General features: G+C 42.1%; 1 protein-coding gene across 1 annotated transcript in view; it reads left to right on the top strand.

The window, feature by feature from the left end:
* LRP5 (LDL receptor related protein 5) overlaps window positions 1-14,426 on the top strand; it is a 157,032-nt gene that overhangs the window by 119,175 nt on the left and 23,431 nt on the right. The window contains exons 13-15 of the mRNA XM_063117061.1: window positions 1,065-1,267; window positions 4,388-4,599; window positions 5,195-5,385. Of these exons, the coding sequence (XP_062973131.1) occupies window positions 1,065-1,267; window positions 4,388-4,599; window positions 5,195-5,385 (606 nt within the window). The remainder of the gene's footprint in view (window positions 1-1,064; window positions 1,268-4,387; window positions 4,600-5,194; window positions 5,386-14,426) is intronic.

Genomic DNA, 14,426 nt, shown 5'->3' with positions numbered 1-14,426 from the left:
CACAGAAAGCAAGCTGAAAATGCTATGGGAAAAGCTAGTGAACACTTGTTAAAATGTTCTACATCTTTGCTTGGTGTACACATAAAGTCTAGGCTGGTCTCAATGACTTATAGTCCCTGGCCATCCTGCTTCTCCTCGCAGATGTTGCCTATTCACCTGTCCCCTCTAAGCAAGTCAGCAGTGACAATGATAGGAGCGATGAGAAAAAGGAGCAGTAGCTTCTGTTGCCTTGGCCAGAGGGGAGAGAAGAGGAGATGTTCCCACTCAGGGTCCATTGAGGGCATCTTGCCCAAAGGCTTCCAAAGCGGGAGCTGGCAAGGCAAAAATTGAAGAGGTTTTCAGGAAGCCTCTGGTCCCCAGGGGAGCAAGCCATGCAATACGATGGTTATTCAGTGTTCAGTTTGGATCAGGCCTGCATGGATTCCTATATAAGCCCCACTGAAAATTATAGAGACAGAAGAGGAACACTGCATGGTGGCTTTCACCCCAAGTCTGAAACATGGAATGTTAAGTGAATATGACTTGTCAGTCCCCCTGGGAATATATTGTATGTCCCCCTGGGAATTTGTTTGAAAAGTAGGATAGAAAACCACAATAAATTAAATAAATATATATTCATGGCTTAAAATAGTTTTTTTAAAGCCTGAAATGCACAGTTGTGTGACATTAAAAGGTACAGGGTTGTAAAACTAATAATTATATTGTTCGATGACCAGTGATGTAATAATTATTTTATTTCAACCAGTTTTCAATTCTGCAGTACCAGTAGCAAAACCTTGTAACTTAAATACTGCTTCTTTTCATTCTTTGTTATTTTCACAAATGTAGTTACTGATCCTTCCAGGATCTCCACCCACCCAGCCCACTAAGGGTGCAATCCTATGTATGTTTAGACAGAAAAAAGTCCTATAACTTCCAGTATTGTCTAGCCATGCTGGCTTGGTAATACTGGGAGTTTTAGGACTTTTTCTGTCTAAATATGCATAGGATTGTGCCTTAAATGTATTATATCAGTCTTTCTATATTTGTAAGTGATAATATACATGCTCTTTGTGTTCTTTTAGCACCAAGCAGCTTCTTACTTTTTAGTCAGAAGTCTGCAATAAGTCGGATGATACCAGATGACCAGCAGAGTCCAGACATCATTCTTCCTATTCATGGTCTAAGAAATGTCAAAGCTATTGATTATGATCCCTTGGATAAATTGATCTATTGGGTAGATGGACGACAAAATATTATTAAAAGAGCCAAAGATGATGGCACTCAAGTAAGTTTTTATATCATACTATATCAGTATACAAAACGTATATCAATTGTTGTCATAGGTCTGCTAGAAATACGTTCTACCTGTGGGGTGTTGCAGTGAATCTCCACCCGCTGAGCCCAGTGCTTCTGTTCAGGGCTCATACCAATCTGAAACAGGAACAGTATAGTGCTGTTCAGGCCTCTTGAAGGGCGGGAGTAATTTGAGGACAAGGTAATGGAATAAAAAGCCCGCCAAGAGCTTCTCCTGCTGTGTTAGAGAACTTCCATGCCAAAACCAAAGCAGTTTTCAGTGGGAAGCACACAATTCTGGAGCAGGGGGAAAGAGAAGTCGTCCTTTCCGCCTTTCCTTTCCTGAAATATCCCTTTAGAGTACAAGATGGGGGAGAGCTTTGTAAACTTCAACCCCTGCCCTAATATTCCCCTCCAGGATACTTACTATAAGTTTTTAGGGGATAGAGCAGGGCCCCTGCCCTCCATTTTCATTCTTGTTGCTTTTATTTTCAACTAACACCCTAATATTCTGTATCTAAACTGCTTTCAGTCATAGACTTAATTGATAAATTCCGATAGTTTGCCTGAGATCTGGTTCCTTAAATCTCAATCTCTCTCTCTCTCTCCCTTTCTCATACCACCACCAACATGCTGTAACTCTGGAAGCTCATTGGTCCTTTTCAGGCCATTTTCAGGTCCCCTAAGGATGTAGGAACAATATTTTGGTTGGTGGCCCTGTTTCACTTTCAGGCTGATAGGCATTCAAATGTCTGAGTTTAATATCGGAGGGTATGATACTATCATAGCAGTTTTGAGTTTTAACATGAATATCATTTAGAACTTTAATATGAATATCATTTATTATTCATAGTATCACTGCTAGGCTTGATTCAGACTTAATAATAAACTGTAGTGGGCCGGTTCGCACAATCGCCACAGCCCACTGTGCACTGCAATTTGTTGAGGAACTAGGAAAGTTCCCAATATTTGGATGAAATCGGAAACTGGGTTGATGCAAAGCTCGAATGGACGCTTCGAATGGGGGTGGGGGTGAGGAGCCTAAGGCTCATGCTTGCTTGCTTGTTTCTCACACAAGCAGGGACTTGTACCACCAAGAGTTAAAGTGGCACCCTATATAAGTTAAATGGGGAGGGGGGTTCACTTTTTAAAAAGAAACACAAACCCTTCCACACCATTTCTAAATTAACTTAACAGGTGGAAACAACCAAGGTATTAGGGAACCTAGCTGTTGCTCCATGTCTTACAATGGAGAAAGAAATCTGAGAGAGCTCTTTCTTCCTTCCTGCCCTGTATCTATGTCAGTTCTATGCTGCTTAGAAGTTTCTCTTTCATTTCAAATCCATCTAAAGAGGGGAACCTAGTTAGCCTTAAATATAATTTAATACTGGCCCTTCTGTAATACTTTAAACGTAGTTAAGGCAGACTGTTGAGGCAGTTTGTTCTGGGAAGCGGATAGGGAATGAGAGCATACAATCCTGTGCCTGGCTTCCAATATTATAACAGTAGTTATTGTAATTTATTTTGTTATTTTGCTCTGCAAACTGGTAGCCATTTGACAAGTAAGATATCTCAATGGGTATCCCCCAAGCTCAACACTGGACTAAATGGTATTGCACAAGCCTGGCTCTTTCTATATATGAGATGACCTTTATTTCCAGCGTGTTTCCCACCCTACCCCCCAACAGATCCAGGAATATGCTACAATGAGCTCCATATTTAATAAGAAAGTATAGTGCTTTTTTAAAAAAGAAAGAAAGAAAGAAAGAAAGAAAGAAAGAAAGAAAGAGAGAGTACCATCTGGGCCAATGAGATTAATTTTCTGAAGTATTTTCTTCCCAGATAATGAATTATTGCTAGTAGTAAGGAGAGGCCTTGTAGTGTCAGGCCTACTCTTTGAGGGATGCCTGCCAGGCGTTAATTGCTTAATGGCTTCCCATTAGTGGCCCTTCTTAGGTGCAAATTACTTTGGAGAGTACTTGTTATGTCAGGGCTTGTTGTATAGCATAGGCCAAAGAGATTCAATGTTTGAAGTACCTCCTTGGGACATTTTGATATCCAAATCTGCAGTTTAAATTGTTTTGTGATTTTTGCTACCTCATATTCTAATTAATTCTGTTAATTAGTGTTTTTGAACATTAATAAGCACCACTGAATATTAGATTTCCATGTTTATGCTTTTTTTTAAAAGGAGAGATAGGCCTCTTATTTAAATTTCCTTATATAATTACAAAGATGCTTGTTTGCTTATTCCAAAGTTGTTCTGATAATTTTTCAAGACATGCTTGGACAAATGAATTAAACAAACTACATTGATGATGATGATGATGATGATGGTGAAAAACAATATTTCTATACCACTTCTCACTTGCTCAAATCCTAAAGTGGTTTACAATAACACCATAAAACAAATAATAGAACAATACAATAAATACACAATAATGTAATATTCAGAGAGTTCATAGCTGGGGGAAAGCCAAAGTAAAAAGACATATTTTCAGTAAATGCCTAAAGCATGCCAAGCATTGAGACCTGACAATGCTGCAGAGGGAATTTCATTCTACAGAATGGGTGCCACCACAGAGAAGGCTGATCTCCATGCCACTGCCAAACAAATTTGTAGAACATAGCACAGACAGCAGGGATTCCCCTGAAGATCATATTGTCCTGGGAGATTGGTATTGGAATGATGAAAATAAAGAGATATTATGTGTATTCATTATTTCTTCTATCACCTACTTCTATTCATAATTCCATTGATCAGACAGCAGAAAATCTGCTGGTGGACACCATCTTAATAAGAGGTATTCTCTTATTCCCAGTCATAGCTGGGAATATCTTGCTTAAGGTGTTGCTTGTTTCTTTATATGGGTGAAGAAAAAACTGTGCTGTTTCTTCAGAACTACTGTTTTTACTGAATTAATCAACTGAGGCTGCAGTCCTGTTCACACTTACCTGGGAATAAGCCTTTAAACTCAATCGGACTTGGTTCTGAATAGAAATGCAAAGGATTATATTATTAGATATCTTTAAACATGTGACAGGCCTAGTTATTAGATTGGCCTTATAGAAAGACTTATTTATGCTCTCTCTTTTTCCCTTTCCTTTGCAGCCTTTCACAGTCATGGGTACTCCCAACCAAAGCCAAAATCCAGAAAAGCAACCACATGACTTGAGTATTGATGTTTTCAGCCACACTTTGTACTGGACCTGTGAAGCTACAAATACAGTCAATGTCCACAGACTTAATGGGGAGCAGATTGGGGTTGTGCTACGGGGAGACCATGACAAGCCAAGGGCCATAGTAGTAAATGCTGAGCGTGGGTGAGAATTCTTTTATTTTGTAAGCATTAATGGAGAATTTGTAAAGTTGTATACAGCCTGAAATCCATCACGTTTTCTTTACTTCAGTAAGTTCAGAGCAGCTCACATAGGCTCCCCAGGTAATCTCCCATTGGTAGGCCACTGTCAACCTCTTTTAGCTTTAAAAATGTAACAGCTTTCAGACCATTTCCAGGGATATATTAAGCCTTAGTCCTTGAAAGGGTATGTTTATATTTATTGTTAGAAATTATCCTCAAATTAAAAACCTAATCTTTGCTGGCATATCCTATCAGCAGCAAAATGTCCATGAAGGACACCTGGCTCTGGAGGGGGTGGAGAGAACCTCTCAGATACCTTAGTTTTAGCTACAGATATATTTTAAATGGCAAGCAAGATTCTTACTAATATTAGTGGGATTTCCCTTCACCAAAAGGCTGTAAAAGAGCAAGGTATTGATTAATTATTCCTGGAAGTTGAGCAGTAAAATCCTACTTGGGAACACCTTTTCTGAGCCTCCGGAATAAAAATAGTTATAGATTTCCTTTTTCCATCCCACAAAATTCTGCTAACTGAGCCAGTTCATACTTGTTATCAGGTATATGTATTTCACCAATATGCAAGAACGAGCCCCAAAGATCGAGCGGGCAGCCTTGGATGGTACAGAACGAGAGGTGCTCTTCACTACTGGCTTGCTCCGGCCTGTCGCGCTAGTGATTGACAACAAGCTTGGGAAGCTGTTTTGGGTGGATGCAGATCTCAAACGAATTGAAAGCTGTGACTTATCAGGTGCGTTCTATTCCATTTCAGTTATGTGAAGCATAAAGAAGTTAGATTCCTTCCTCCAAAAAAAAAAAGTCCCAGGATTTTTCTTTGCCTTTCTGCTGTAATTTCTAGTGAGTTACGGGGAGTGGATGGGAAAGCAGATTTTTCTTAGTATCCTCTCTAGGATACTGATTTATCATAATACAATTCCATAATCATGCTGGCTGAGGTGGAAATACATATTCTCTTAGGTATGAAATCCCAAAACTTAGTACTATTTACATATCATGTTCTTTGCAACTTTCCTACTCTTGTTCTTCCCTATTTGTAACTAGCTGCTGGGGCAGCGGGGGTGTGGTTATCACATGCTTCAGATACCAAGTTGACACTGCAAAATCTGAATGTAGCAGTAGTAGTAATAGATGATGAAGATGATGATGATGATTGGAATGTTTATTTAAATATCCATTCTGGGGCTGAGAAAGGATGAGGGAGAGTGGCGATGGCACCAGCGAGATTGCGAGGAGTGGCAGGAGTTTTTGCTGTCTAGCTGTTCCTGACAACCAGTGGAAAAAACACCCTGCTAGGTTCAAATGTCACATGATGGCTGGGTTTGCACGATCAGCGGGGAAATCCATGTACTGTAACTTGCTTCCCCTGCCATTTGCTTAATTACCAGGTTGCCGTATCATCTGAACCCGGCGCAGTGCTCAGTGGGAGCAACTTCTAACCCACCAGACGACCAATGACTTGTAGCAAGAGTTGTCAGGTGGTTAGAAGCCATCCACACGCTGGGTTTGGACAACACAGGAACTTGTGATGTGGTGCAGGAAATTAAGCAAATGGTGGGGGTGGGAGCAGGAAACATGTTATAGTGTATGGTCAGTGCGTGGTTTTCGTGCAAACCAGATCTAAGCCATCTTGAAAACAAGCCACCCAAACCACCTTACTACAAGCCATGGGGTCTTATGGTGGCCACTAGTGATTTCCAGTGTGGTAGCATGTCAGTCTATTGCAACAAAATCAACAGATATATGGCACCTTTATACTAACAAAAATAATACATTTGTTTGTCTTTAAGGTGCCACAAGACTCTTTGTTGTTTATATGTGTACACACTTTGATACCCCAATTTCTAGAAAGGTCTATGTACTTAAAATGTATTAATTTCTCCCTCAAAAAGGACAATAAAATGTATTTTCACCACATTATTTCGATAGCTTCCAGAAAATTGAGATTCTGCTTTGTTGTTGTTGTAGCTGCCCACTTGATCACTAGAAAATTTTTGGAAAAGGATTTTCAGAAACTAAGAGGGGAATTTTATTTCTAAACAGGCCAGCATGAACAGGTGAACCCATACATGGGACAAAATGTTGGGCTCTGGGAGTTCTCTTTCTGTTTCACATAATTAAATCGGCTTAATTCGTGATATTATTGTCTTGTTATGAGTAGCCTTACTTACTACTGCCTGTATTTTTACCTTTATTTAAAAAAACAACAGCAACAACAACAGGAAATAGCATTGAATCTGCCCCCCAAAATGCCCAACAGTTGTGAAAGGCAACTGTTAAGATCGTCATCACTGACGGGGTTCACATGATCGAAGGTCCTATTGGTATAATTACGCTTAGATTAATTACGCTTGGTATGGATTATCGTGACGTCTGAACCTGGCAAGGGTGGATGACAGAGGTGATTTACAAACCAGCCTGAAACCCATGGTTTGTTCTAGGGTTACAGGATGGTGTAAACCAGCCCAGCCATCCACCCTTGCCAGGTTCAGATGTCACACCAACCCACATTCAGCAAGGGTAATAATGGAAATTAGGCAAGTCACGACCAGCATGTGCAAAACCACTGTGGCTTATTTTCCTTTACTGATTATGCAAACCTGCCCACTATCTGTAAAGTGCAATACACCAAGAGATGCAACTCTTTTTCCTGTGGTTTGAATGATAGGTGTTTTTGTGTGTGTATGTGCGTGTGTGTGTGGTCACATTACATACATTAGTTGGCTCACCATTACAATGATGGTGTTATTATTGAACAAGGTTTTGTGAAATGTGACTGTTAAAGTAATCATCACAATGATAGTGGTTTATTTAAATTGTGGTTCGCGTGGGGGTGTGATTTCCCATGGTTTATTGGAGGGTTGTTTCCCTCTCCAACAAGCTGTGTTGCCCAGGTTTGGACAACCACTGTGGCTTACTTTGATCATATGAACTGGCCCTGTCTGTACTTTTTGCTTTTAGTACCCTTTAACCTGATGCACCTCCCCACCACCAGCATCTGTATATAGATCTGCCAATATGAGATTAACACTCCATGCATCTGATGAAATGGACAGTGTCCATGAAAGCTTATGGCAGAATAAACGTGTTTGCATTTAAGGTGCCACGAGACTCTTTGTTATTTTTGCTGCAACAGACTTAACACAGCTACTCCTCTGGAAATTATAAAAATGAAATGAAGGTTGTACTGAGCAGAGACAAATGAATGTCGGCCTTTTGTGCCGATATAGATATTGGTGAATATTCCGCCATGAACATGATATTACTTAGATATTAAATGTGAATTAAATATGGCAATTCTTGATTCACTGCAGAAAAAAATATATTTGATTATGATTAATATTGGAAGACTAAAAACAAGGCCCTATTGGCATAATGAAAAGAAGAAAGGGTATCAGGATAAAAGGGATTCTAATGTTTATTAAATAGGCAACATGCATCACATATTATGACTCTGATTTCTGTGGGATCATTGTACTCATAGTACTTGTGTTTGTTCATAAATCAACACACTTGTGCTGCAAATAGCATGTTTCATATTGTCAGCTGAGAAGACAAAATTATAGATTGGTTTAAAATGTTCCATGCCAAAACCATGTTAATATACCCAAAGGTGCGTAAATTGAACTGCCTTCAATTTAAGGGCAATGGCATGGATCCTAAGCTGTTAACTGGTTCCACAAGAGTGTGTCCACATTCCCAAGACATTTGTCTTTTTTTTTTTTTGTCTTTTTTTTTACTGTGGTTGGCTTCTATTATCTTTTGAAAGCAAGGAAGCTTTCAAAAACATACTGCAATAAATCCCACTGGTCATGCCTAGTTCTTGAGTGTACCTAAAGTAACTCTTTGGATTCCAGCCAATGTGATTTAATACCTGTCTTCAAACCATATGAGTACTAGATTTTCAGGGAATTGGTGCTTGGAAGTGCCTTGAGAGACTGCAAGGAGCTTTTTTGAAAATGTTTACCCTTCAGATATTTCCCTCCCTTTAATATAATTTGTATGCCGTGTAGTTCTCCTTTGTACATTGTAATCTTTTGAATCAATTTAATAGCAGCTGCAGTAAGAAGAATTTTTATGTTTGCATGCCTGGCTGAGCTCCAGTAATTTTATTCTGTATATTAGCTGAGTGGCACTTCGCACCCACAATGTAATTTTATTCTGTGTCCATTAAAGAAAGTCAGAATATAAAAAGCAGAGTAGAAAAGCAGAGTAGAAAGAGCCAGTGCCTGCAGGAGGAGGGGACCACCCCCACCCCCACCCCAGGGAAGAGGGAGAGCCACCTGCTGCTGCCTGCCTGCTTGCTTGCTGCTGCTGTTGCTCTGGTACCACCGCCGCTGCTGCCCTCTCCCTGTTGGACTTCTGCTCAGCAGACTGTCACACCCTGCAGGATCAGGCCCCCAGGTACTCAGTCAGCTACTGCTGACATCCTCCACCTGAAGAGGACACATAAGCTGGCTGGCTGAGGTGTCCTGGGAGAGCCAGTGGCTGCAGGAAGAGGGGCTTTTGCCCCACTCCCACTCCAAAGGAAGAGGGAGAGCTGTTCATCTTGCTCACTGCTACTGCTAACTGTGAGCTCTGCAGGTTTTTTTCTGCCCTGGCTTTTTGTGGGTCCTGAACTATGTGCCTGGGAGAGAGGATACAGAGCCAAGTGGGGGGATTTGAGGGGGCTCCAATCAGTGTAGTGACGGGTAGAGGGAGATATGGAGTTGTGAGGACTTGCCAGGTAAGAGGAACACAGCCCAGACTAACGGCTGTGCTGTGCTGTGCTGTGCTGTGCTGTGTTCCAGTTCTAACTGCAGGTTTGTTGGTTGTCCTATCAGCCAGCCCTCAGGTCTCTGGATGCTGCTTTAAAATGCCAGATCTGTGCATAATAAGACCTCCCTCATTTATGACTTAATTGTAGATGAGGCAGCCAATCCGTTATGTATAACCAAGACCTGAATGGGTGAGCAGGTAGGAGTCAGTCTTTCCCAGCTAAGCCCACTGGGGTACTTGATTCAGCATCAGGTTAGACCTGAGGGTCGGGGAGGGGATTGCTGTGGTCTATAGGAACTCCCATCTCCCTCTGCAGGCTCCCTTTCCATGTGATATTGGTCTGGAGTGTTTGCACCCTGTGTTGGGTCAGCAGGACAGATTAGGGATTCTGTTGGTGTACTGCCCACTCCACTGCTCAACAGACTTCCTAGGTGAGCTGACGGAAGTGGTCTCTAGTGTACTGCTGAGATTCCCTAGGCTGTTGGTTCTGGGGGATGTCAACATTCCTGCCAAGGGCATCTTACCTGGAGCAGCTCAGGATTTCATGGTCTCCAAGACTACCCTGGAAAATGCCATAGGCCCAACACACACAGCAGGGCATACCCTAGACCTATTTTTGACAACTGGACATGGAGATGGTGATCTGAAAGTGGGGGACCTCACATCAGTCCCTTTGTCATGGTCAAATCACTGCTTGCTGAGGTTTAGACTTACAGCAGCTTTTTTCCTCTCCAAGAGTGGGGGACCTTTTAAGATGGTCCGCCCCCAGAGACTAGTGGATTCAGATGGTTTCCAAAGGCCTCTGGGGAGTTTTCCAGCTGATGGGGCAGGCACTGGGGAATGCAGAAATGACCCAGGTGGTTGACATGATTGCTCCTGAGCACCCTCTCCTGAGTAGAGCTCGTATGGCTCCATAGTATACCCCAGAGCTGAGAGTGATGAAACATAATAGGAGGTGGCTTGAGGGCAGATGGAGATGAACTTCTAGTGGATGAAATCAAACACTGGTAAGTGCCTATAGTAAGGTATATTCAGGGGCAGTGAAGATAGCAAAAAGAATACCTTATTACCACTATCAAATTAATCTGCCACCCAGCAGAGCTTTTCAGAGTTGGGGTGGGGGCTATAACGTGCCGGCTCCAAGGGCATGGTAGATGTTAGGCAATTTCAGAATAAAATCTTTGGCATCCGCCAGGACTTAGACTTCAGTGTTATATATTTCTAACTGACCCCCAGATCGATATCCGTTTAAACAGATATTGTCTTTGTATATTATCTGTTTTATGTTTTTATGGTATTTAAATTTTGTATATTATCTGTTTTATGTTTATACAGGTTTTAATTTTTGTATATCTGTTTTCTTAAATGTTTAATATTTTAATCTTTGTAAACTGCTCAGAGAGCTTCAGCTATGGGACAGTATATAAATGGTAAGAATAATAATAATTAATAATAATAATTAGATTTTCAGGAAATTGGTGCTTGGAAGCGCCTTGACAAACTTCAAGGAGCTTTTTTGAAAATGTTTACCCTTCAGATGTTTTGCTCCCTTTAATATAATATGTATGCCGTGTAGTTCTCCTTTGTACATTGTAATCTTTTGAATCAATTAAATAACAGCTGCAGTTAGAAGAATTTTTATGTTTGCATGCCTAGCTGAATTCCAGTAATTTTATTCTGTATATTAGCTGAGTTGCTTGTTTATTAGCATTTTGCACTCTGCATCCACACTGTAATTTTATTCTATATTCATTAAAGAAAGTCAGAGTAGAAAAAGCAGTGTTGACATACAGACCAGTTTTGTACGATCCAACAGCACACCATGGGTTGTTTAAGCCACGGTGGGCAGTGTCACAAGCTGGACAGGATTTGCATATTCAAAGCCTAGCTGTGGCTTGTCATATAATGCAAACCCAGGGACCCTCAGTTATGCAAGGGTCATTTAACCTTCACATAACTCCCCATGGTCTCTGGGTTTGCACAAGACACCAAGCTGGTCATTGAATATTCAAAATGGCCACCCACACATGCTGCAGCCCACCATGGTTTAAATAACCATGTGGTTCATATGATCAAATTCCACACAGATATCTCTCTCTCTCTCTCTCTCTCTCTCTCTCTCTCTCTCTCTCTCTCTCTCTCTCACTCACTCACACACACACACACACACACACACACACCCCTATATTCACACACTTCTTCTTCGTGGTCTCTGTGCATCACACTATGGGCTCTGTGCGTGCGCCTAGCCGTCTTGGAAAGGTTCTTGTAGCTGAGAAACGTTAACTAGGCGGGAACCCCTCCCCCACCATCCAGTGCACATGACTGCGCATTCCCGACCTTCCCTCAGTTCCTTTGTGACCGCAGTCAACCCGGTACAGAGAGAAAGATAGGATAATGGTATCGATAGACACCGAAGTGGGGACGGTGGGGGGGGTTGTGCGACTGCACAGATGACCACTCGAAGAACTACAGTTACAGGTAAGCAACTTGCATTTCTTCTTCGTGGTCTCTGTGCATCACACTATGGGCGACTACCAAGCTAATCCACTTACCGGTGGAGGGTCAGTGTCACTGTAGAACTGCGGAGAGGACAGTCCTGCCGAAGGAAGAGTCACTTCGAGAACAGACGTCAACGTTGTAATGTTTGGCAAACGTCAGTGGCCGAGACCAGGTGGCTGCTTTACAGTTGTCGACTATCGGGACTCCTCTGGTGAACACTGTCGATGTGGATAAACTCCTTGTGGAGTGTTCTTTAACTCCTTGGGGGAGGTCCAGCTTAGAAAGCTGGTAAGAAAGTTTAATAGTGTGAGTTATCCACGCTGCAAGTCGCTGAGGGGAAACTGCTTGGCCTCTTTGTGTTCCACCATAACAAATAAAAAGTTTTTGAGATTTGTGAAACTGATGTGTCCTGTCTTTGTAAAAAGCAGGAGCTTGGCGAACATCAATGGAGTGAAGTCTTCTTTCTAAGTCAGTGGAAGGAGATGGAAAGAAGGAGGGCAATATAATAGGTTGGTTGATATGAAAATCAGACACTACCTTAGGGAGGAAGGTTAAGTCCGGTCTGAGGACTACCTTGTCTTTGTGGAAGACTGTGGAAGGAGGATCGATACGGAGGGCGCATAACTCACTGGCTCGACGTCCCAATGCAATGGCTACTAGAAAGGCTACCTTCCATGTCAAAAGATGGAGGGGGATTGTGGCAAGTGGTTCAAATGGTTTGGTGGTGAGTGCATTGAGGACGACGGATAAACTCCAAGCCGGGGATAGAGGTTTGAAAGGCGGGACCAAGTTTTTCAGTCCACGCATGAATTTCTTTATAATTGGGATGGAGAACAAGGTCCTGTGGTGGAGTTCCCCATGGTGTGAGGAGAGGGCAGTGAGGTATACTCGGATAGAGGAGTACTTGAGCCCTTTGTCGTACAGGTGGTGCAGAAAGGTGAGGACATTCCGAATCGAACATTTATGTGGTTGGAAGGAATTATCTGTCGCGAACTGGGAAAAATAAGTCCATTTACTAGCATACGATTGCCTGGTTGACGGCTTTATTGATGCTAAAAGGACTTCCTGTATCTCTGGTGAGAAGGGTTCTGCGGCAGAAGTACTGTTTATGGGCAAATTCTCCATGCTGTGAGGTTTAGGGTGTGGAGGTCTGGGTGGTGTATCCTTCCTTGGTTGTAAGACAGAAGGGATGGGATTAGTGGTAAGAGGTGTGAGTTCCCCTTCGCCGCTTGAAGTAAAGGGGAATACCAGGTTTGTCTGGGCCAACGCGGGGCAATCAAGATGCAATCCGTGGCATTGTGGATTATCTTGGCTACCACCTTGTGGAGTAGTGGAAACGGTGGGAAGTTGTAGAAAAGTGTGCCATGCCAGGTGTAGAGGAATGCATCTCCCATGGAGGCAGAGCCGATGCCCGCCCTGGAGCAATAGTTCTTGCATACTTTGTTGTTGTTGGATGCAAATAGGTCAATTGACGGGTGACCCCATTGTCGGAAGAGGTAAGTGAGAACAGACTTCGAGAGTGGCAACTCGTGATTGAGATGCAGTTGCCGACTCAGGGAGTCTGCTAAATTGTTGTCGGTGCCGGCTATATGGAGAGCCGTGAGGTGAATGCCTTGTGGGATTGTCCAGTTTAGGAGCTGAAGAGTGAGGTTGACAAGCTTGGGCGATCGGGTGCCACCTTGCTTGTTGATGTGCCAAAGAACTGTGGTGTTGTCGGTGAGGACTTGTACATGTCGATGGGACATGTAAATGACCACCAAAAAAGGGGGTGAGACAAATACTTTAGCTCAGCTCTATTAGACCAAGCCAGCTGTCCCCCACCCTGACCCTTTCCAGATGTGTTGCACTGCAACTTATGCTGAGAGTTGCAGCCCAATATATCTGGAGGAAAACAGGTGGGAGAAAGGTATACTAGAATGGTTGGAATGTGTCTTTTCTGACAATATAAAACACTTCAGGTTGGTTCTTAATCTGATGCGTAAATAGGAAATATTACTTAGAGGCTTTTTTGCAAAACTGTTGCAGTGATGTATTTAAAAGCTGCTGAAAAAAAACCCGACACCAATATAGAGCACATGTTTTCTTTCACCTTTCCTCTGCTGTATCCATTTTATCCCTTTGATTTAAATTGTGAGCCTCTGTGCAAGAATTTCAAAGCTTCTGTGATATGTACAATTCTCAGGATACTGACTTTGCAAATGAAGTACTGGGCCTGTTCAGACAACACGCTTAAGCCATGGTTAGGCTACTAACCCCTTTGCAATAAATGGTTAGTGAGCATGTTTAAACCATGATTATGTAGCCAGCAAGGCTAGGAATGGTTCAAACGACACACATAGTTATAGTTCGTACAATATGCTAAGCCATAATGAAGCTCAAAATGCTTAACCACCGTGGCTTAGCGTGTCATCTGAACAGAGTCATTAAGTAGTTTTAGTAATTTTTAGAATAGTGTTGTTGTTTTACTTTAAAGTAAATAAGCAAGTAATCACACAGGTTTTATTTTACTTTTAG

Source organism: Elgaria multicarinata, chromosome 2 (assembly GCF_023053635.1).
Source record: "Elgaria multicarinata webbii isolate HBS135686 ecotype San Diego chromosome 2, rElgMul1.1.pri, whole genome shotgun sequence".
Lineage (NCBI taxonomy): Eukaryota > Metazoa > Chordata > Lepidosauria > Squamata > Anguidae > Elgaria > Elgaria multicarinata.
The sequence above is the reverse complement of the archived record's forward strand: the minus strand, read 5'-3'. Positions and strand labels throughout refer to the sequence as shown.